This window comes from Lithobates pipiens, unplaced genomic scaffold (assembly GCF_037356315.1).
Source record: "Lithobates pipiens isolate NorthernLeopardFrog02 unplaced genomic scaffold, aLitPip1_a1.2 Scaffold_27, whole genome shotgun sequence".
Lineage (NCBI taxonomy): Eukaryota > Metazoa > Chordata > Amphibia > Anura > Ranidae > Lithobates > Lithobates pipiens.
Genome location: NW_027507788.1, coordinates 58,485,254 through 58,507,587, shown reverse-complemented (window position 1 = coordinate 58,507,587; position 22,334 = coordinate 58,485,254). Strand labels below are relative to the sequence as shown.

The 22,334-nt window shown below is 42.0% G+C and overlaps 1 protein-coding gene across 1 annotated transcript; it reads right to left on the bottom strand.

The window, feature by feature from the left end:
- Positions 1 to 1,629: 1,629 nt before the first annotated feature.
- APOC3 (apolipoprotein C3) lies at positions 1,630 to 16,367 on the bottom strand. Its single transcript, XM_077456971.1, has 4 exons — positions 16,280 to 16,367; positions 13,340 to 13,409; positions 7,385 to 7,514; positions 1,630 to 1,977 (listed from the first exon to the last, which is right to left on the bottom strand). The coding sequence occupies exons 2-4, from the start codon at positions 13,386 to 13,388 to the stop codon at positions 1,878 to 1,880; spliced, it is 279 nt and encodes a 92-aa protein (XP_077313097.1). The 5' UTR covers positions 13,389 to 13,409; positions 16,280 to 16,367; the 3' UTR covers positions 1,630 to 1,877.
- Between the last annotated feature and the right edge of the window lie 5,967 nt (positions 16,368 to 22,334).

Here is a 22,334-nt window from a genome sequence, read left to right as displayed (position 1 = left end):
AGACACTTTCAGACTTTGGGGAACTTCATATATGATAATTATGATATTATTGGTATCATTCAATAATGTAGTAGAAAAAAAACCCTAATCAGTAACCACAGTGACCAATATTTAGTTTGCTGTGCTCTGATAAATGAAAACGAATTTATGATTAGAAAAAATAGCAAGTAATGATTAACTATTAACTCAAGTTTATTTCATTAGAGCAGTGATCTCAAAACTTGGGCCTGTGGGGCTCGATGTGGCCCTTTGCTTGCCTTTATCCAGCCTTTGGGGCACTATACCTCCCATGATGCAAGACACTATTCTGCCAACTGACATCAACAATGGGGCATTATTTCTTCCACTGACACCAACAATGGGGCATTATTCTTCCCAATGATTCTAAGGATAGGTCACCACTTCTCCTCTGAATACCATGTGTGGTGATGTTTACCCCCCAATGATGGCAGGAAAATTTCCACTCCTAATAGCCACAGTCTGCCCCCCCCCCCCCCCCCCCTAAAAAACTAGCTCTTTGTTTAGAAAGTTTGGAGACCCCTACATTAGAGTGTTCACAGAGCATTACTAAGCTCATTTTTGTACTGTCACTCTCTAACTGATACTCTATATAGAGTTGTTCATCCTGGGAGGATGAGGGGTGTTCATCCTCTTATTAATTCAGTTATGTGTGTGTTCTGATTACAGCTAAACAGCAGGGCATCAAATCACACTCTTTTTAACAAGAGAACTTATAAAGTATCTTCAGAATGGACTATGGAAGGTAACTGTACTATATTTACTGTTCTTTCCCAAAATACAGCTCTATAAAAAAATTCCCTGATAACAGAACAGCTATCTGTTATGCTTCTGGTCCCTGCTATTTGAATGGCATCAGTGGAGACAATGGTGGCCCCATAGAAAGCATAAGGACTGAAAGCAGTCAACTAGCTGCACTGCTTCCCCGGCATCAGGGTTTTCAGCTGTATTTCAGAAGGAACACCATGAAAGTATATGTAATTAACATTTTAAACTTACCTTCCACTGTCCTTTCTGATGACACTTATTGGAGTCCATGTTTAAAGCACAGTAGATTCAAACTGCAGAAAACAGCTCCCCAATCTGGCTGAAAGTAGTAAGTAGGAAGCATTCATATGCAGTATTTCATATTTACCAAGCTATAAAGACTTCTTTTTTTTTTCCTTTTCTTTTTTTTTATTCTTAAATTCTAGACATAATAAATCACTGAATAAATTAAAAGCACTATGCACTAAGGCTGGGCACTCCAAACTGTGGCCCTGGGGCCGGATGTGGCCCTTTGCTAGCCTTCATCTGGCCCTTGGGCACTATTGCTCCTAATGATATGAGGCACTGATACCAACAATGGGGCACTATTTATTCCACCAATACTAATGATGGTGCACTATTCCTCCTTCTACTGACCACTAACACTAAGGCTGTGTTTATTTTCACTGATGCTCGGCCCCAGGGCATTTTCTATTCCCAATGGCCAGAATCCAGCCCCCCTAAAGTCTGAAGGACAGTAAACTGGCGCTTTGCTTGAAAAGTCTGGCGACCCCGGCACTAAGGCAAGGGCAAGAACTCTGCTGCTATTTCCAAATGAAACCAAGTAAAAAAAAAAACAGTCAATTATGTCTTCAAAATGAATTTTATTTACAAAACAGGCACACTTCGAATGAAAAAAACATAAAACATCAGAATGGCAAGCTATTCAGTGCAACGTATTGGTGTACAGAAGTAATATGGAAAACATGGATGCAAGAACTTTTTTCTAGGGATTAGCTATAAAAATAAAAGGACAGTCATCTACATACAGGTGAGAATACAGGTGAGAATGCAAAATGTTTGTACTGCTGAAATATACTTGTTCCACCAATTTAGAAAGACTTGGTCAGCTGATCCCATCTCTCTATTGCCTTTTTCACGAATGAGCTGTACATAGATGTTACATACTCACTTCCTGAATCATAATATTCACTAAACAAAAACAAGAAAATACAAATTAGTTGTCTGTATATTAAATCATATGCATCATAAACTATCCATTTTTAAAGTTACTAACATATAACCACAATAGGTTCACTTACTGACCATTGTACAACATGTATAGGCAGCAACTTTATGAAGTCCCAGACATCCTCTGCACTGAAAACTTCACAAAGTTGAATTTATACATTTACTGTAAATACAATACAGGAATACCCCAATTGTTTTAACCACCTCCCGTCCTATTATAATAATACAGCCAGGCAGGAGCTTCTTTATCCCGGGTGAACGTCATATGATGTCTTGTCACTCTTGCTACCAGTGCACGCCTCCAGGGGCATGCAGCAGGGTGATTGTTGTACTGGGCTGGCCCTGATACCATGTGATTGCTGTGACCAATCACAGCAATCACATATCAGTTATACACAATGGCCTCATTCATAGCCATTCATTGCATACTATTGTGATCTCTGTGATTGGTCACAGTGTATAGGGCCAAGCACAGCAGACCTGTACTATGTGATAGCTGTGGCCAATTACAGCTATCACAGTGGCATCCACATGAATGGTTGCCATTAAAAAAAAAAAAAAAAATTATATATATATATATATAACAGCGATCATTATTGTAATAAGCAATCATAGTGTAAAAAAAAAGTGAAATAAAATCCAGATTAGCTCCCCAGAGCAGTACAGCGTCATTATGGTGAAACTGTACTGCTCTGGTCACATGTTAAAAAACTGATTAACCATATGGTGACGTACTGCTCTGGTAACAGTATGTAAAAAGAATTGTGCGCAAAATTTTATGTAATTTCTTTATTTTCCGAAAAACTGTGACACAAAATGACAACTTTAAAAAACTTGCCATGCGTCTTACTAAATACCTTGCACTATATACTTTCTAAAAAGGGGTATTGTTTTGCGGTATTTGCACTGTCCTGGTGGTTAAAGGCCTCAGGAAATTAGAAAGGCCTTCAGTACATCAGGATTGATAAATTTTCTAATTAATATATCATACTTTGTATTGATAAGATATATTTTTTTTGCTATTTGAAACTTCTTTTTCTATATTTTTTATAATGCAAAAAATAAAAACCCACAGATGATTAAACATCACCAAAAAATATCTGTCTGTCTAAAAATTTTTTTATAAAAAATGTAATTTGGTTACAGTGTGGCATGACTGAGTAATCACCATTCAAAGTGTGACAGTGCTGAAGTCTGAAAATTGGCCTGGGCTGGAAGGGGGTGAAATTGGTTAAAGAATAAGCCCTTGTACACACGGTCGGACATTTCAACAACCAAATCCGTCGGATTTTGTCCGACGGATTTTGTCTGACGGATTGTGTCCGAAACTGTTGCATACACACGGTTGGACAAAGTTGTCGGAAAATCCGTTTTTACATAACGTGATGACGTTATTTCAGGACTACGTTCAGGCTAGTAGCCAATAGCTTTGGTCTAGGAATTTGATCTGAGCATGCGTGGCACCACATGATCGGAGTATGTCCGATCGGACCAGTTTGTCGGAAAATATTTCCAGCAAGTTGGAAAATTTGGTCCGACGGATATTTCTTCGGAAACAGTCCGATGCATACCACACACAGTCGGATTATCCGACAAAACGGTCCGATAGAACCCCTTTCCGACTGGTTCTCCGACTGTGTGTACAAGGGCTTACACAAAATACTAGGGGTAGCTACTATAGGTTAAAGCAGACATGCCAAATGTAGGGGCTAGGGGGAGGAACCACAGAGGTGGGAAATGTACGTCAGATGTGAACATTTTATGTGCAGTTTTGATTATGAATGGGCATCGTCGACTAAGTACTCCTTCCTTTTTTTTAGCAACAGGTGTGCCTTAAGCTGATGTAATATTGCAAATAATTTCTAGTGGTAGCTGTAAAACATTTCTTGAGGAAACGGTGAGCAATATTTTGTGACATAAGGAAATAAAGGAGGCCTTGGTAAAAAAAAAAAGGTGAGGTAATGTAACATCTATTGACGATTTCCTGCCCATGATATAGCCGAAATCTGATAAGACCAATCACAGCGGGCCTTTACTGTGTGATCAGCTGTGTCCAATGAAAGCTGATCACAGGATGTAAACAAAAGCCAGTTATCAGCTTGTCTTTCCTCATGCTGACAGCGAAAGGAGAGAATAAGAGAGCCTATAACAGGCTTGTGTTAAAGGGACATCAGCACTGATAATCGGAGCACTGACAATCAGTATCCTGATTATCACTGCAGTCCCATCAGTGCTGCCAATCGGTGCCTCCTCATCAGTGTCACCTATCAGTGCCGCCTACCAGTGCTGCCTATCAGTGCCTTCTACCAGTGCTGCCTCATCAGTGCCCATCAGTGCAGCCCCATCAGCGCACATCACTGAAGGAGAAAAATTACCTGTTTGCAAACTCTTATAACAAACAATTAAACTTATTTTTTTTGGTATTTTTTCATTTGTTTAGCAAAAAAAAAAAAAAAACAGTCGGGATCAACAGAGCGATTCCCGCTGAGCAAGCAGATATTTACGGGGCGGATCATCACTGATCCGCCGCTTGTGAAAGAGCCCTAAATGGGAAACATATCTCTTGGATTATCTGGGATGCAAACAAATAAAACACTTATTTTTCACATGTTCCTTGTTTATTTTTGCTGCTGATAAAAAGTTCAGTAGCCAAAATTTAGGTTTACGTGTAACCAAATGAGTCATAGACACATGACTTTGTCCTTCCCTATTTTGTTTAAAAAGGATTGTAAACATTTTTGATCAGAGAGAAAGAATTTGAAGGCAAACAGCTCCTGCTGTACTCTCTCTTTTACAAAAACCTTGAACTTTTTTGCGATACTGTATGTATATATTTTATGTACATACAGTATCTCACAAAAATGAGTACACCCCTCACATTTTTGTAAATAATTTATTCATCTTTTCATGTGATAACACTGAAGAAATGACACTTTGTTACAACGTAAAGTAGTGTACAGCTTGTATAACAGTGTAAATTTCCTGTCCCCTCAAAATAACTCAACACACGGTCATTAATGTCTAAACCACTGACAAAAAAAGTGAGGGCACCCCTAAGTGAAAATGTTCAACTTGGGCCCAAAGTGTCAATATTTTGTGTGGCCACAATTATTTTCCAGCACTGCCTTAAAGAGGAAGTAAACCCTGATGGGTTTACTTCCTCTTTTTTTCCCTGCAAAGGTAAAGCATAATGGGCTACTATGCATCGCATAGTAGCTCATTATGTGTCACTTACCTGACACAGGTGCCAGCGAAGTCGCCGCTGTCCCCTGTAGTCCGCCGCATCCATGTTGCTGGTGGCGTCTCGCAGCTCCGACGAATCACAGCGGCGCAGCCACGATGACGTCACTCCCGCGCATGCGCACGGGAGTCGCGTCTCGCAGCTCCGCCGCTGCCATACGGCGAAGCCGCGATGACGTCACTCCCGCGCATGCGCACGGGAGTCGACAAATTAGGCAAATCCATTCTTGGATTTGCCGCATTTAGTGCGCCTGCGCGCCGCTGTCTACGGCGCATGCGCCGTAGACAGCGGTGCCCATTTTCAGGCAAATATCTCCTAAACCATATAGGTTTAGGAGATATTGCTTGGACCTACAGGTAAGCCTTAATCTAGGCTTACCTATAGGTCCAAGTTGTTTGGAAGGGTTTACTTCCTCTTTAACCCTCTTGGGCATGGAGTTCACCAGAGCTTCACAGGTTGCCACTGGAGTCCTCTTCCACTGCATGATGACATCTGGTGGCTGTTAGAGACCTTGCACTCCTCCAGGGGCGGACTGACCACTTGGGCACTAGGGGGCCCCATCAGGGTTGCCAGCCTCAGAAAAACCAGGGACAGTATGTAAAATCTGTCTTTTTTTTTACATCTGTCCCTGAAATGTGCCTTACCGACATCCTTTTGGTCTAAAAATCCTGAGATTATAGCTGCTCCACCTCTCCAGTACCTTCTCAGCTAATAGAAACATGTCTGTGTATACTGTGTGTACATGTATGTGTATACTGTGTGATTATATACTGTGTGTGTGTATACTGTGTGGCCTCATAATCTCTGATTGCCTGGGGGCCCTATAATCTCCTATTGCCTCGGGGCCCCATGAGTTGTCAGTCCGCTCCTGCACTCCTCCACCTTCCATTTAAGGGTGCCCCACAGATGCTCAATAGGGTTTAGGTCTGGAGACATGCTTGGCCAGTCCATCACCTTTACCCTCAGCTTCTTTAGCAAGGCAGTGGTCATCTTGAAGGTGTGTTTGGGGTCATCATGTTTGAATACTGCCCTGCGGCCCAGTCTCCGAAGAGAGGGGATCATGCTCTGCTTTAGTATGTCACAGTACATGTTAGCATTCATGGTTCCCTCAATGAACTGTAGTTCCCCAGAGCTGGCAGCACTCCTGCAGCCCCAGACCATGACATTCCCACCACCATGCTTGACTGTAGGCAAGGCACACTTGTCTTTGTACGCCTTACCTGGTTGCTGCCACACACACTGTGGTCTTTCTTATGCATCATCTTTAGAAGAGTCTTGCTTCTGGGATGACAGCCATGCAGACCAATTTGATGCAGTGTGTGGCATATGATCTGAGCACTGACATGCTAACTCCCCCATCCCTTCAACCTCTGCAACAATACTGGCAGCACTCATATGTCTATTTCCCAAAGACAACCTCTAAATATGATGCTGAGCATGTGCACTCAACTTCTTTGGTGAACCATTGAGAGGCCTGCTCTGAGTGGGACCTGTCCTTTTAAACTGCTGTAATGTCTTGGCCATCGAGCTGCAGCTCAGTTTCAGGGTCTTGCCAACCTTCTCATAGCCTAGGCCACCTTTATGTAGAGCAACAATTCTTTGCCATGAGGTGATATGTTGAACTTCCAGTGACCAGTATGAGAGAGTGAGAGTGACAACACCCAATTTAACACACCTGCTCCCCATTCACACCTGGGACCTTGTAACACTAAAGAGTCATATGACACTGGGGAGGGAAAATGGTTAATTGGGCCCAATTTGGACATTTTCACTTAGGGGTGTACTCACTTTTTTTGCGGGCTTTTTAGACATTAATGGCTGTGTATTGAGCTATTTTGAGGGGACAGCAAATTTACAATGTTATACAAGATGTACACTCACTACTTAAATTGTAGCAAAGTGTCATTTCTTCAGTGTTGTCACATGAAAAGATAATAAAATATTTACAAAAATGTAAAGGGTGTACTCACTTTTGTGAGATGCTGTATGTATATATATATATATATATATATATATATATATATATATATATATTTTTTTTTTTACCTTTTTCCTTTTTACTTTAGAAGTATTGATCAGTATGTGTTACACATTTTGAGTGTTACAGTACATAAGACTGATTCTTACATAGCTTGTTGTGCCAGTGCCAAATCCTTAACTGTGTTCAGGGCATCTGTTGTTTTGGAAGCCACATCACTGGCCAGATCCTGTACATAGCCGATACTTGAGGACAAGAAGGTTTCATCATCTGCAGAAACTGGGGGTCAGAAACAAAAATACATCAGTGCATGATGATATAAAGAGATCAGCAAATTATCTTTCCTAATATCTACGCATTGGAGGGAATTAATATAATCAGGAAGCATTTTTTATTTTGCTTTAAAAAATGATTATCGAATGAATATCATACTGTTAAAGTATGGCATTTGGTAAAGCTGCAGTGGTGGGTACATGTCTGCAAAATAAGTAATCAATTCCAGGTCTGAATTTGATGTGCCAGAGATGACAGGATGTTACAACAACATCTCTAACTGATCAGTGTACTTAGCAACAATGTCTGCAAAAATTGTCTGCATGGTATTTAGGACATTTGTTAAAAATGTAAGAAATGTAATGTAAAAAATAATTCAGGGCTAGAAAATGTAATATATTTGCAGCTTACAAGTTCTTAAATGAATACCCTCCCCTTCTTCCTCATTGGAATTGCATGGCAGGGCGAGTTTTGTAGATCTGAGGATAGCTCAATAAGTTGATAACTAGGGATGAGCTTCGTGTTCGAGTCGAACGTACGTTCGACTCGAACATTGGCCGTTCGGCCGTTCGGCCGTTCGGCGAATTCCGAACGTTTTGGCCGTTCGCGTCAAAATTCGAGTGACGCGCGCGCGGACCACAATGCACTGCGTTGGCGCAGTGCATTGCTGCCCGATGATTGGCCAAGCATGCACTGTGACCCCGCATGCTTGGCCAATCGCAGCGCCGGCAGCGAGGAGAGCCATGATTGGCCACAGGCATCCTGCCTGTGGCCAATCATAGCTCAGGCTGTGTAGTGCACGCCCCACACTATATAAGGCCGCCTTTAAGGCGGCCTCCTGTAGTGTGTTACTTTGCATCTGAAGCAGTGGGTGTTCTGTGTACCTTCAACACAGTACACACCAATCGTTTTTGGCTGATTTCCTATCTTGCTGCTGTGTAGTGGTTGTTGTCTGTGCCCTGACTGCAGTATACACCACTATATTCACCTCACCTATATAGCTAGTGATCTAGCTTTAACCACTTAACAACTGCCCATTGCCGATTAACGGCTTCAGGGCGGTTGTTTAACTCAGAGAGGCCGTTAATTAACGGCCTCCCAGAATTCTGCTCTCGCGTGCCCCGAGGTGTGCGCACTCGAGAGCATCCGTGACCGCCGGGTCCATAGGACCCGGCGCATCACGGTAAACGGCCGCTCATAGCGGCCGTTTACCACGTAATTGCTCCGTCAAATGACGGAGTGATCACTTGGAAACAAACCGGCGTCATGTTATGACGCCTGTTCCTCCCTCCCCTTTCTGTACCGATCGGTACAGCGGAGGGGAAAGAGATCGGTGTCAGCAGCGATGTGGGCTGCATCTGCAGTGCCCACATCGCTGCTCACCGAATTTAACCCCTCAATTCCCTGCCAATACTCTGCAATACCAGTGCATACTCTGCAGTACCCTGCCATTACTCTGCAGTACCCCGCCATTACTCTGCAGTACCCCGCCATTACTCTGCAGTGCAGTACCCCGCCATTACTCTGCAGTGCAGTACCCTGCCATTACTCTGCAGTGCAGTACCCTGCCATTACTCTGTAGTACCCCACCATTACTCTGCAGTGCAGTACCCCGCCATTACTCTGCAGTGCAGTACCCTGCCATTACTCTGCAGTGCAGTACCCCGCCATTACTCTGCAGTGCAGTACCCTGCCATTACTCTGCAGTGCAGTACCCCACCATTACTCTGCAGTACCCCGCCATTACTCTGCAGTGCAGTACCCCGCCATTACTCTGCAGTGCAGTACCCTGCCATTACTCTGTAGTACCCCGCCATTACTCTGCAGTGCAGTACCCCGCCATTACTCTGCAGTGCAGTACCCCGCCATTACTCTGCAGTGCAGTACCCTGCCATTACTCTGCAGTGCAGTACTCCGCCATTACTCTGCAGTGCAGTACCCTGCCATTACTCTGCAGTGCAGTACCCCACCATTACTCTGCAGTACCCCGCCATTACTCTGCAGTGCAGTGCCCCGCCATTACTCTGCAGTGCAGTATCCCGCCATTACTCTGCAGTGCAGTACCCTGCCATTACTCTGCAGTGCAGTACCCCGCCATTACTCTGCAGTACCCCGCCATTACTCTGCAGTGCAGTACCCTGCCATTACTCTGCAGTGCAGTACCCCGCCATTACTCTGCAGTGCAGTACCCTGCCATTACTCTGCAGTGCAGTACCCTGCTATTACTCTGTAGTACCCCGCCAATACCCCGCCAATACTCTGTAATACCCTGCCATAAATTGCCATACCCAGCCATACTCAGAGATACCCAGCCATACTCGGTGATACCCTGAAATACCCAGCCATAGACGCCCCCCACCCCTCACCGCCCTCCGGTGCTTCTACCAACTCGCCAGTACGATCAAAGCCAGAATCTTTTTTTTATTTTTTATTTCAGGCTTCCCAGCCTAGAGGTGAGATGTGGGGTCATATTGACCCCCCAGATTTCACTGTAAAGAGGACCTGTCACCCCATATTCCTATTACAAGGGATGTTTACATTTCTTGTAATAGGAATAAAAGTGATCAAAAATATATTTTTGGGAAAAAAAATGTCAAACTAAAATAAATAAAGTAAAATGAACAATAAAAAAATAAAATAAAAATTAAAGCGCCCATGTCCCCATGTGCTCGCATGTGCCACACATGTGAGGTATCGCCGAGAATGTTAGAGCGAGAGCAATAATTCTAGTCCTAGACCTCCTCTGCAACTCAAAACATGTAACCAGTAAAAAAATATTTAAAGCGTCGCCTATGGGGATTTTTTAAGTAGCGACGTTTGGCGCCATTCCACGGGCATGTGCAATTTTGAAGAGTGACATGTTTGATATCTATTTACTCAGCGTAACTTCATCTTTCACTTTATGCAAACATTGGGCTAACAAGTGGTTAATAATAGAGCTTGCAGTCAGTAGTGTTAGGAGATAGTGCGTGCTGTCTGCCTGCTCTGTACCCAGTACATACCGCTATAATATAGGGCAGGCCCCTACTTTCAAACATCCAACTTACAAACATCTCCTACTTGCAAACGCAAGGAGACAGCAGCAAGTGAGATGAAAAAAGATGGACGACAAAACAAATTATACAGGGGTGATAACCCTTCCCTATGTTTTCCAAAAAGCTTAAAGATAGTTTTTTTGACTGGAGCTACACTTTAAAAATGTACCGGTTGAAAATGACAAACAGATTCAACTTAACACAACAAACCTACACAGTCCCTGTCTTGTTTGCACCGCCTGTATACTGCTGTTCTGAGTATATAGGGCCTGGGGGCCACACGCATTTCCTTTTTTTAATATGGGTACGGGGTTCCCCTTAATATGCGTACAAGACCCAAATAGGCTGGTAATGGGCAGGGAGGGCTACCCATGCCATGTTTCTCAATGATTTTCAACCATATTGCAGGAACCAGATATAACATTAAAACCGCAAGCAGTTTTAAATGGTGTTATTTCCGTTTAATGTCATTTTGTGCAGGGACTGTTCTAAACACGGGAAACACGTGGCACTTCACAGGCATACTACAGACACCCCGCAGGCACCATATTTAAAGGAATATTTCACTTTTTTTTTTTCACTTTAATCGTCATTAAAATCAGTGCTCCCGCCAAAACGGTAGTTTTTAAAACTTTTTTTTGCAGTGACCCATGTCCCCTGAGGCAGGAGGCAGGTCGCCAAACCCTTTTTAGGACACTATCTTGCATATTAGCCGTTAAAATGAGCACTTTCCAATTCGAACGTTCGAGTCCCATAGACTTCAATGGGGTTCTAACGTTCGTACCGAACGCGGGGGTCGTTCGCAAGTTCTGGTGCGAACCGAACCGGGGGGTGTTCGGCTCATCCCTATTGATAACATTGTTTGAGATTTAAGTTTAGTGCACAGGAAGTTACAAGAACACTGAATTTCTAGAAAGGTTTACAGAAACTTTTAAATGCTCTCCAGGCCTTGTAAAAACAGGATGATGATGACTGCAGCCTGGAGGCAAACCTCTTAAGTGCACTAGAGGGTGGAAATGATTGGTTAGTGTAGCAAGATTTGTGCAAGGAGAAAACATATGCAAAACACACTTTAAGCCCATAAAAAAAAAGAACAATTTTTTTTCCAAATTTTCCAAGATTACGTGAGGCAGACCTGTGCAAAGAATAAATGGCTTTAGACTTTGACCAGACGATGGATGACGCAACAGATGTTTTATCTGGGTTTCAAACAGACTAGTAGTTAGTTAATCTAAGAAGTAATTATACTTATAATGTCAAGGAGAGCATTTGCTTAAACAATGCTAAATCCTTCTTCTATGCTCCAAAGCTCTCCAGACCTCAGAATGGAATAAAAAATGTATAAAAAAGTAACTTTCAATGCCACCATCAGACATTGGACCCCCCCCCCCCCCGCCCCCCAAATATGTAGATTTTGTAAACTTAATATGTCAAAAATTGGTTAAACCCACAAGTGTTTTCACTTCTCCTTTATTTCATACTGGATTTAAAAAAATGCAGTTATATATAGTTTGAAAGGTTTACAGTATTATAACACTTTGGTAGTTACTGTAGGTAGTATATTATTATAGAAGTCTATACATTAGACCAGAAAGAAGGACAGGTAAAAAGAAAGGGGACAGAAAGGGATCAGAGAGATAGGGATCCATAAGAGGGACAGTTCTTTTAAATGAGTGACAGCTGGGAGATAACAAGAAAATGTTTTCTTCTATAATATTTTATATGAATGTCTTATATGAATGTCTTTGTACAGTGAATACGTGCTCAGGTCAAAAAAATAATGAAATGTAGGAATTCAGAGAGGTCTGAATCATAGAGGTGAGTGTAATGTAGACATGTGCAGACTAGAATATTTCGTTTCGTTTTTTCGTTTTCGTCCGTAAATTTTATTTATTTAGTTACTCCCGAAATTCGTTTTTATTTATTTCGTTTTTCGTGCAAAAATTGCATTCGTCCGAAAATCCACATGAATTACGGTCGAATCTGTCTTGGAAGGCTTATGGTATCTGTCGAATGGATAAAGAAGATTCGATGGAGCTGCTAAACTATATAGCCTATAGGCGGAGCATTCGATTGCCGAAATGTACGATTGCAGTGTCGTATAGTTGCGACGATCCCGTCGAATATTATTATAAACGTGCAACGATCCCGTCGAATATTATTATAAACGTGCAACGATCCCGTCGAATATTATTTTAAACGTGCAACGATCCCGTCGAATATTATCATTATTTTTTTTTAATTTACTTCCCCCACCCAATTCCAGTATCGTTTCTCTCTGTCGATTCTGTTCTCTCTATGTCGAATATTTACTCTCTGTCGAAGCTTTTCTATGTAATAGGACTAATAGAGGTAAACGAAACTTAGGCACATTCGACCACAGGTTCAATAGACATATGGAGTCACGTCGAATCTCCTATTCTATATCGAACGGCCACTTCGAATCTCCTATTCTATATCGAACTGTTATAACAACGAAAACGAAAAAAAGCATTTATTTATGTCGGATCTTTCATTTTTCGGAATCTGCACTTTCGTTATCGTTTGTCAAAACGAAAACGAAAATACCTGAAATTCGGACGAAAATGCATTCGGACGAAAACGAATGCACATGTCTAGTGTAATGTACACAAATCTTTCATTCCTTCCCAGCCCATAGATATGAATCCTTTGCTCTTCAAAAGTTGAATTGGAAAGGAGCAAGAAAAGTTAAACATACAATAGTGAAGAGAACAGTATATAGTAATAGGTACAGTATATATTTTCTTGTTTTCAGAATGGATATATATTTCTCACCTGCACAGACAGCTAAAACAAGCAGAGCGGAGATCACCACGAGCTTCATATTTAGGTTTCAGCCGATAATCTGTTAAATTACAGATCACATTATTTGTAGTACAGTTATAGGCATATTAAGTGCATAGAACTTACATAGAAGGTGAGGTTGAAAAAAGTCCATCAAGTCCAACCTATGTGTGTGATTTTAGGTCAGTATTACATTGTATATCCCTGTATGTTGTGGTTGTTCGGGTGTTTCCAATACATTTTTGAAACTAACCGATGCTCCCAACTGGGACCACCGCCTGTGGAAGAGAATTCCACATCCTCACCGCTCTTACAGTAAATTATCCTCTAGGCAGTTTAAGGTTAAACCACTTTTCTTCTAATTTTAATGAATGGCCACTTGCCGTATTAAATTCCCTTTCACAAAAAATCCAGATTGAAGTGTATGCAAATCACTGTGTAAAGTCAAAATGCTGGCACAGCGTACATTTGCATCAGTTTATGAGTGCAAATGTTACAAATAACTCATACATAAAATAGCACAATATTCCCATATCCCTAAAAGAATCTGTAAAGAATACGAAACCTTACCCTAAACCTAATGTCAACCCTATCACTAGCCAGAGCTGTAACCTACCACTGGCTCTAAACCTGAATCAAACTTAGTAGTACATTTATTGTTAGCCTAACCCCATCATTGTAAAAAGTAACAGTCTTTGAATGGACCCTATAGTCCATGTCCTCTTACACAATAAGTAAAAACACCTTTGGCAAACACAAACAAGTAGGACAGATTTCTGTGGGCTAAAGAATATGTATTATGTAAAGTGTGTCTTGGTGGCAGAGTGATTGGTGGGCATAGTGAAAGGTGAATGTTCCTAAAGGACATGGTTTATGGTACCACATCTTTTCACATGTTTCTTGAAATTTAGTGACATTACATCTCAGGGTTGAATAGGAAGAATTCTCTCTGCCAGGAGCTGTGATGACAGATTTGAACAGAATATTCATATTATTACTGCTTTGGAGGGTGGGAGACCTCAACAAATATCACAGCAGGAGCCTCAGCAGTGAATTCTCCAAATTTTCAAAGTAGCCAATATGCAACATGAAAATCAGAAGCTGAAATGAGATTTATTTTTTATATATTATTAGTCAGTCATGGCATATTTGGACTATACTTCTGAGCTTTAATAACCTCCTGGTACACCTCTGCAGCTATCCAATTCCAAGCCCCCAATGGGCACACAGAATTTCTGAGTGCTCTGATTGGCACTTTTTTTCTGGGTTAGTTGATGGATAGTAGCCATGCCCCAACATGTACCATCTAATTCATACTATTGGGCAATATTAAGGCTTAAGAAACAGAAAGTGATGGGGCCAGCCATTCCGTGCATCAACCTGGGAAATAAATGGGATTTCAGATAACTTGCTATGCTTAAAATGAGAAACAACCTGATGTAAATGTAGAGGCAATTGGATTTTATAAGTATATAACGCCTAAAGTGTATCTAAAGCCCAAAGTTTTCCTTGTCAGTTTTTTTTATGTTATCTGTGTTCCCACTGAGGAGATTAACCTTCTCTATTTTTCTTGGTAACTACTGTCACAGAGACTAATAGTGAGGAGAAATCTAACATTTTCATTTGTCATGGAAACAGGTGTAAAGGATTCCAATGGAGACACTTGTCACAACTTGTGACAACTGCACAAGTTGAGATATTTGCTCTAATTTCCTCTTGTGTCCATAGGACAGGAAATGAAGGCACATGTCCCCAATCAGACAAATGGCAAAAAAAATAAAAACCCTTCCCTACTCTATCGAATACAATTAAAAAGTGCCCTTCACTTCCTGTCCTGAAGTCCAACAGGAAAATAGTGGAAATCTCTACAAAATTAGGGGAAATTCCTTTCTACAGTAAAACAGGTGTCCCCTTTAAATGATACCTCTTGCTCCTGCTTCTGTTCATTGACAACCATAAAATATTGAATTTTTCCTGACTTTGTGCCATGGTGATAGTAGCTTCCAATACAAATAAAGAAAGTCAATCTCATCAATGAACATACAGACAATAATATATCTTGACACTTGTTCCAAGCCTTTCCCACTCTATGCAAAACTGTAAAGAAAAGTTGTGGCTAGAGATACACTTTAAAGAAAAATGTCAGTAAAGACTTCAACATTTGCTCAATTTGACACTGCATTGCAATATATTTTTAAGGTGGTTGCATTCTCTGCATTAAGGTAAAAAACCTTCTGTGAGTAGAATCACTCCCAGCTCCCCTTAAATACTTACCTGTGCCTGATCTCGATCCAGCACTATGCCCGAAAGCAGCAGCTATCTTCACTATCGCTGTTTTCATTGGCTCCTACTGCTACCGCCAATCACAGCCAGTGAGGAGAGAGCAGGGGGTGGGGCCAAGCAATGCTCAGTGTGTCTATGGATGGATGCTGCAATGGATTGCAACTCACTGTGATAAAATGCAACCTAGAACACAATGCAGGGCATTGGGGTAAACCAGCACCACTGAAAACAATGGTATTTTATTTGACTTTGCACTGAACAAGCATGCAGCCAGTGAAGTCAGAAGTCAAGATCTCTACAATGGTTTTGGGTCAGTGAATCAGAAAGCATGGAAACCAAAAAGCATGACTGCATGGCAACTAGAATTTTCACAAAGAGGTAGAAAATGGCAATCCCAGTAATTCAATAAAGGTTACCTTAACAGTGACCTTAATACAAGAGATCAATAAATATTTTATTGATCACTAAGGTTATATGGGAGAGTACACACTCCTGTGTTACAAAGACCATTGTTACAAAACAGCATTATCATATTGCATTGAAATTATTATTTATATCATTAACTATAATTCATACATTAAGATTTTCATCTAATACAGCGCTCAGAATTACAACATACATGAGCATTTAGATTTAGCCGAGACTCACCTTGCAGTACTGCACCCTGAGCTCTACCTAGTCCCTTGCCATTGTATATAGGTGCCTGTGTTATATAGACTGCTTCCTCCATAGGGAAGAGCCTGGATGGGAGTGGGTGGGTGTGTTGGGAGAGGGGTGAAGGTTGCAGTCCAGGATCAGAAAGTTTATACCTAGGACCGGGAATATTTGCTGACACCCTTGTGCCACAGAGATAGGAGAAGATTAACAGATAATCTCATAACACACATCATTAGTGAAATAATGTGCATTTATCACACTGAAGTATAATCCATACCTTTATACCTAAATTCTTAATACAACTAGCAATGCAAGAAAAATGCAATATTTGGGACTATACAAATAATGAGAGTGTATGAGCAGTCATATGTACAGGTGAAAATCTGCATCTTCATAGATACAGCTAGTCACCCAGCTCTGTGTGTGCAGATACCTCTTGGCATGTTTATAATTAGGGGTGAGCCGAACACCCCCCTTTTCAGTTCGCATGCCTAACATGTGAACAGGCAAAAACTTTGTTTGAACGCTTGAACACTGTTAAAGTCTATGGGACACAAACATGAAAAATCAAAAGTGCTAATTTTAAAGGCTTATATGCATGGTATTGTCATAAAAAGTGTTTGGGGACCCGGGTCATGCCCCATGTATCAATGCAAAGAAAAGTTTTAAAAGCTGACGTTTTTTCAGGAGTAGTGATTTTAATAATGCTTAAAGTGAAAAATAAAAATTGAATATTCCTTTAAATTTCGTACCTGGGGGGTGTCTATAGTATGCCTGCAAAGGGGCGCATGTTTCCCGTGTTTAGAACAGTCTGACAGCAAGATGATATTTCTAGAGGAAAAAAAGTAATTTAAAACTACTCGTGGCTATAATGAATTGTCAGTCTGGCAATACACATAAAAGATCATTGATAAAAACCACATGGGATTTCCCCACAGGGGAACCCCAAACCAAACCAAAAAAAAAATGCGTGGGGGTCCCCCTAAATTCCATACCAGGCCCTTCAGGTCTGATATGGATTTTAAAGGGAACCCCGCTTCTTCTCCACTTCATCCTCCGCACGATCCACCTCAGTGGAAGTCTTCCACCGTGTAAACGATTTGGTTCTTCTAACACTTCTTATATGACGGAGGGCGGGGCCACCCAGTGACGCACGGGGACCTCCCTATGGCTTTCCCTGGGTTGTCAGAGGGGGTGGGGTCACCCGTTTACCCGAACATAAAGCCCATCCCTTTTTATAATTTGTTATACATGCACATTTCAAGGGATATAAGAATTAAAGTGATACTAAAGTCTCAGTTATTTTTTCATTTAAAAATAACAAACATGTTTTACTTACCTGCTCTGTGTAGTAGTTTTGCACAGAGCAGCCCAGATCTTCCTCTTCTTGGGTCCGTCGCAGGTGCTCCTGGCCCCTCCCTCCATCACGTGCTCCCACAGTAAGTAGCTTGCTATGGGGGCACCCAAGCCGAGCAGCTGCTTTGTGTGCCCATTCAATCACAGAGGCCCCCTCGCTCTCCTCACTGGCTTACTGACTTTGACAGCAGTGGGAGCAGCCGAGACTCTCCTGCAACATTGCTGGATGGAGATGGGCTCAGGTAAGTTTTAGTGGGACTGTAGCACTTTTTACAACCAACCATTTTTACATTATGTTCAGATATTTATTTATATATGTGCAATATGGGGGTGCTGTCAGATGCCCCAGTAGAAGTCCTTTTTGGACGAAATGCGTAGGGCCTGGTTTCTCCGCTCTCCATATTGCCTTTTTTATACATTGTGATCACTATTTTATAAATTTTTTGTTTTATTTGTATGTGTTTTTTATGCAAATCAAGAGCCATCCTTTTTTGACCTACACCATTGGAAGCATTCTTCCTTTTGTTTTATATATTACCTGCTCATGAGCCGGTTTGAACCCTCGGTGGGTGACTCATTGGTTGGCAGCCTTCCTTCCAGCCTCCTGATTCCATCAAGAGAAGACTGGATTCCCTGAGTTCATCGTGGACCGTTCCACATCGATTGAGGGACCCCTGGTGGCCTGCCACACTGTCTCGTGTGTTTATCCAGTTACACTCGTTTGACCATTGGAGTAAAAGCAGGCTGCGAAAAAGAAAACTGACGTTTAGTCAGTTTAAAATAGGAAAACAGGGAGACTGAAAGGATCACCAGGTATTTCACACAAATTAAGAAACACAAATAAGACAGTTTTAACACAAGTACACTCAATGTTGCTTCAGGGGTCACAGGGGTCACAATGGCGGCCCCTTCCATGCCCCAGGGAGCCTGTCCGGCCTCCCTGTCACATTCATTGTTACACCTGGACAGGAGGAGAAGCGGGACGGCATATACAGTAGCTGATCCCCTCATTTTCTTCCTGCAGCTGTTGAGATCCTGCTTTTCCTCCTCTCCCTACCTCCCACCATCATTCAGAGGCTGCAGGAGGAGATGGAGCATATTGGTTCTTGTATATGCTACCCCTCCCTGTGTGCTTCCTTGGACCCCCACCCCTCTGCCCCGTAATTTCAACTGGCTTCCCCCCTTCTCCTCTCCCACCGTTGCAGCGAAAAACAAAGAAGGGGTCGGTAAATATGTAATTTACTGGCGCCTTCCTTTTCTGAATGAACACAGTGAGTAATCAGTACTGATCACTCACTGTTTATTCATAACTGAAGCATAGTAAACTGTGTTTAACATACTTAGGTTTGTGAATGAACAGGAAATTCTGTACAGAGCTATTACTGTTAATTCTTTCTGTGCAGCTTGAGGCTGAGGTATTGGTTGAACCAGATGGACTTGTGTCTTTTTTTCAACCACTATGTAACTTTAAGGTCTCAATCTCCTTTCTCTGTCTCTAAAATAAGACAACAGAGGTCTATTTAGACCCCTGATATTTCACCAAAGCTCTCCAACAGGGCTGCTGAAAAAAAACGTAAAAAAAAAAGAATTGTGAATTTTTTTTAATTAGCAGTAAAAAAGATTATTTAAAAAATAACCAAAATAAAAAAACTACAGACATTGTCCACTGCTCTACTTATACCATCCACTCCAGTACTCTACTGACCATTTCCTGTCTTACTGACCCAGTCCACAGCCATACTGACACCGTTCACTGCTCTACTGACTGACAGCACCCTCTGTCCTACTATATGTTCACTGCTTTACTGACACCATCCACTGCCCTACTGACATTGTCCACTGCTCTACATACTGACACTATCCACATTGAGGCCTGATTCATACTTTCGCAGGTTGCAGTTTGCACATTGCTGCTGCATATTGTGTTTTTTCAATACACATCTTTAAACGTCTATGGAACCAAAAACCAGAAAAAAAACCCCTGGCCTTTTCCATAAAATTCACAGATGTGAACTACATCTATAAGAAACCATGTTAAATGGACTGTAGTGTGTTTCTGCAAAACCGAAAATACACCAAAAAATTTATAGGTGTGAACCAGGCCTTAAGGTAGGCTAAATTTATATTTTTACACTGTTTTATTATATTTTTCTAAGTTTTCCTTGCTAGTTAGTTAGGCCTTGCTAGTTAATTTTGGTTTTAAAAAAAGGGCTCTGAACCCTTGTGAACTTTGATCTCTTTCATGTGGTTCAGGTATATCTCCACCTCTCAAAGGCAGCCTACCACTGCTCCAGGGTATTCAAAAGAATTGGAGAGGTACAGTATGCCAAAATGTGGACAGCTGCTCCAAAAATATTTAAATTCCCTCTCAATATGTGAAATAACTCTTTAGCTACCTGCAGTAACTTGGCATACAGTGGAAGCAGCAGATGGTAGTGGGTTGACTCCAGGTCAACTTTTGCATCTGAGCCCACAAGCTTAAAGCTATGTTTCTGCATAATCATATGGTACAACCAGGGCCGGACTGGGAATAAAAAAACAACCCTGGAAAAAATGGCATACCAGCCCCATAGCATTATTATACCTGCCCAACATCATAACATCATTATTTCCTTGTTCATGAAGGGAAAAACCATGCATTTTAAAGCACATTTGAAGAGTGTATTGTGTATTATTATTGTGTATATATATATATATATATATATATATATATATATATATATATATATCTATAGCACTGACCCCCGAAGAAGCGGCTGGTTTTGCTGGGCTTACCGTTACCTTCTCCACCTCGTGCTCGTCTAGGGGTTTCCCGAGGTTAATGGCCCAATAAACTGTAGAGACCGACACTTGAATCCCTTTAGGAATTTTTATTTGCAATACTCTGAACAGAACACAGTCTCTCAGTAGGGAATAGAGGGTATGGGTAGTAAATCTCAGGTATTCTTGGAACTGCTGACACTTGAAATGTCTCTCTCTAGGTGATCCAGGGAATAGCCATTCGCAACTGGATATTTCAACTATCGGATTAATCCCTTTTTTGTGAATTTAGCAACCGACAGGTGATATTAAATATAGCAAATATTTAAATATAGAAAAGTCTCTGCCACAGACTTGATTGTAGAACTTTAGATTAGAACAGAAAGTATTTTACAGAAACTTAGTTGTAACTGAAGGATGAAATTAGGAACTCTCTTACAGTATCAGTATCTTTCAGCCGGTCTGGCGATACCATGAGAATGCGGATTCACTTGGTGTCTTTTCAGCTTAGCTTCCAGGCTCCTACCAAGCAGCCAGCCTTGTGCATGGCCCTCTTCTGAAGAGTCCTCCCCTAGTTGCGTTTTCAGTTGCTGGGCCTCTCCAAACCCGAGACGGCACCTTGGAACCCTCCTTCCAGTTAGTGGGCCTCGGGCTAGCCAGCCCGAGACTCGGAAACGGATGGATCCGCACCCCAGGCCTTGAGGGCCTCTGGGGGCTGGTCAGGAGGACCAGTACCAGGGAGTCAGAACATACTTCTGGACCGCAACCCAAATCACATGATCTCAGCACCTTAAGTACCCTCTCCCGAAATATACAGCGAGACAACGCACCCACTGATTGGCTCCAGGAGAGAGATTGGTACCCAATGCGTCCAACCAGACTGTGTTCCAATGCCTGCCAAAGGTGACACCCACACCTATGACCAGGCAGAGCATAGCACCGTCCAGCCAAACTGATACTGAGACCATAATTTACTGAAATTAACCCTAAAATCCTACTATGGACTTAGGAAAACTAAATTGACAAAAACATGTTCTTCAGGAGCCCGGGCACTACATATATATATATATATATATATATATATATATATATATATATATATATATATGAAAATTCCAGTAAAAAGTGGTAAGATTGGTCAATCAACAAGGAGCACCCCAGGAACTCTGGGAACGTGGGGGGACCCAGGTTTCCAGAGACCACCTTCTGCAGAGAGAATACACAAAGGGAAGGGAGGTGGGTTACTAATAAAAGGGGGAAACCTTTATATCAGTGCCCCATTATTGTATTCACTCCCCACTTACATCAGTGACCCCCCTTAGACTTGCCTGGGGGTGCTGCCACTGACCTCCTCCATGTTGATGGCTCTGGTTTTGTCCTATAGTCTTCTCTCCACAGTGCACACATGTCTGACTTCTCCCAGCGCCACTCCCACTATTGACTCCTCTCCAGACTCCCCCTCAGAGACTGCAGACATGATATAAGACAAGAGATGGTCAGAGGTTTCAGACATCGTACAAGAGATGGTTAGAGACTGAGGACATGATACAGGAGATGGTTAGAGACCGAGGAGATGATATGAGAGATGGTCAAAGGCTGCAGGCATGATACAGGAGGTGTCAGAGGCTGTGGGCATAGTACAGGTGATGGTTAGAGACTGTGAACATGGTATAAGAGATGGTCAGAGACTGCAGACATGGTGAAAGAGATGGTCAGAGACTGCAGACATAATACAAGAGATCAATGCACCCTCACTGTGCCCATTATTGCACCCTCACTATGCCCCTGAATGCAGCCTCTCTGTGCCCGTGAATGCAGCCTCCCTGTGCCCACCAATGCAGTCTTATGGTGCCCATCAATTGCAGCTTTATGGTGCCCATGAATTCAGCCTCACTGTGCCCACCAATGCAGCCTCGCTGTACCCACCATT